Source organism: Saprolegnia diclina (assembly GCF_000281045.1).
Source record: "Saprolegnia diclina VS20 unplaced genomic scaffold supercont1.10, whole genome shotgun sequence".
In the NCBI taxonomy this organism is placed as follows: domain Eukaryota; phylum Oomycota; class Saprolegniomycetes; order Saprolegniales; family Saprolegniaceae; genus Saprolegnia; species Saprolegnia diclina.
The window spans coordinates 216,675-218,592 of NW_008246077.1; the positions used below are offsets into that span (position 1 = coordinate 216,675).

The 1,918-nt window shown below is 55.1% G+C and overlaps 1 protein-coding gene across 1 annotated transcript; it reads left to right on the top strand.

The window, feature by feature from the left end:
* Positions 1-381: 381 nt before the first annotated feature.
* SDRG_04073 (hypothetical protein) lies at positions 382-1,123 on the top strand (the record flags this gene model as incomplete). The annotated part of the gene is made up of 4 exons (XM_008609729.1): positions 382-423; positions 484-681; positions 726-1,067; positions 1,115-1,123. 4 exons carry the CDS (start codon positions 382-384, stop codon positions 1,121-1,123), a joined length of 591 nt encoding a protein of 196 aa, XP_008607951.1.
* Between the last annotated feature and the right edge of the window lie 795 nt (positions 1,124-1,918).

The following is a 1,918-nucleotide window of genomic DNA, read 5'->3' on the forward strand; positions in this document are numbered from 1 at the left end:
TTGGAATGAGTCTATTGAGATATTATCCTGGTACAAGCTGGTTCGGATATGAACCGGACGTTACAGTCTAATTTTCTAACTCGGCGCTGAAAGCTCCGTGAAGGCTGCAACTTGGTATGCCCACGAGATATAAAATTAGATTCATGTATCATGTGCAGGTTGCATGGGATTCCGGTCTCACCGAAGCGCAAATACGATAATTACATTTACAGGTCGTTGGCAGACGTGTTGGGGGTGTATATATCGTCGTGTAGGACCTAATGAAGCATGGAATACGAAGCCTGGTACACTTTGGATCGATCGTCTTGGAAAAGACCTCCTAGAATATGGTTTGCATGCCCCCACTACTTGCTTGCATCCCGAGAGATGGCAGTTGCAATGATGGCCGAGCACTCCAACAGCGACGATAACACATTTCGGGCGGTTTCGTACCCTTAAACGTGGCAAAACGCCAATATTAGGCATTTTACCACATTTTAATAGACCTCGACCACGGCGGGCCGAGTGGCGTACTGCAAGACGCGGAAGGCGTGGCACGCGCTTGCGCAGACCCGCATTGGTGGGGGGAAGCGCGTAAGCCACTACTGTCCGTGGCGCAAGGACAAGGAAGTCGCGCTCCTCGACGCCGCCACGTGCATCCACATCGGCATCCACACGTCCGGCGCGTCTCGGGGCCGTCAAGTAGCCGTCCAGAGAAGCGCAGCGGGAATCGACGCGTGTACAAGCATTGGCGCAAAGCGCTTCAGCTGACGAAGATGTCGTTCGAAGCGTGGCAGACGGAGCCGCTTCTCCGAGGCGTTGCGTCGCCCCACGATCTGCCGCCGAGCGCCAAGGTCCAGCTGGACTGCAAGTACGGTGGTCACAAGCGCGACCGCAACTTGATCGCGAGAGTGGTCACGAAGCAGCGGCAGATTGACGATCTCAAGCTTGAAGTGCTGCAGCACGAGTCGCGGATCGAACTGCTGGCAGAGCACCTCAAAGCCAACTGGTACGACGGTATTTGCCTTCGCCAAGTCGATCTTGAAGCGATCGAACATGCCCGGGGTCACGCCGACGATGTCGACCAAGTACGTCTCGCTTCGCACCACGCGCAGATGCGCGAGGAGGACGCGAGCGCACATGAGAGCGTACGGAGCCATGGTCTGCGGCGCGATACCGCCGGCAGAGTCTCAACGGGACATCGACCGCGCCTCGCGGACGTACAAGTGCCATCGGAACATCGTTGGCACCTCGTCAGCGTTCATTGCTGCGGCTGCACGCTAATTTAATTCCATACAAAAATGCATATGCTTTTATTCATTTGAGTTTATTATTAATAGCCAATAAAATGCCGACTTAGAGCATCTCCACCCGTCCACGCTATTTGGACACGCCAACGCAATTTTTATGTTGGCGAATTCAGTGCGCCAGATTTAAATAGAGGGCTAGAATTGCGTTTTATAAGAAGCACCACCAACGGTACACGCAATTTCCGCCCACTGGATTTTCGCGCCCATGCAGAACGGCGATGCAGGCGCAAGCGCGACCGAGCCTGACCTCGTGGACTCGGACTGCAGAGATGACGAGACGGTGAAGACTATTTCACGCACGTCGTGCCATCGACGAGTGCCGCGACCAAGTGCAAGCGGTTGGCTAACAGGGACCGCAGGCGCGCGCGGTCTGCAAACGCTGGTTGAAGACTGATTGAGCTCCGCGGAGAAGGAACCAACGAACTCTGACGATCATTTTCGCTCACCTTCGGTTCAGTCAAGAAGGGAGCTTCTTGGTAGGTTTCGCCGCCTATCATGGCTCATCACTGCCCACCGTTTGTCACTCGGCGTGTGGGGTTTTGCATGCGTCGCCTCAAGGGATTAGCCCTTGGCGATGACGTTTTCCCCACACACACTAGACCAGCGAGAGCCGACTCGCACACCCACAG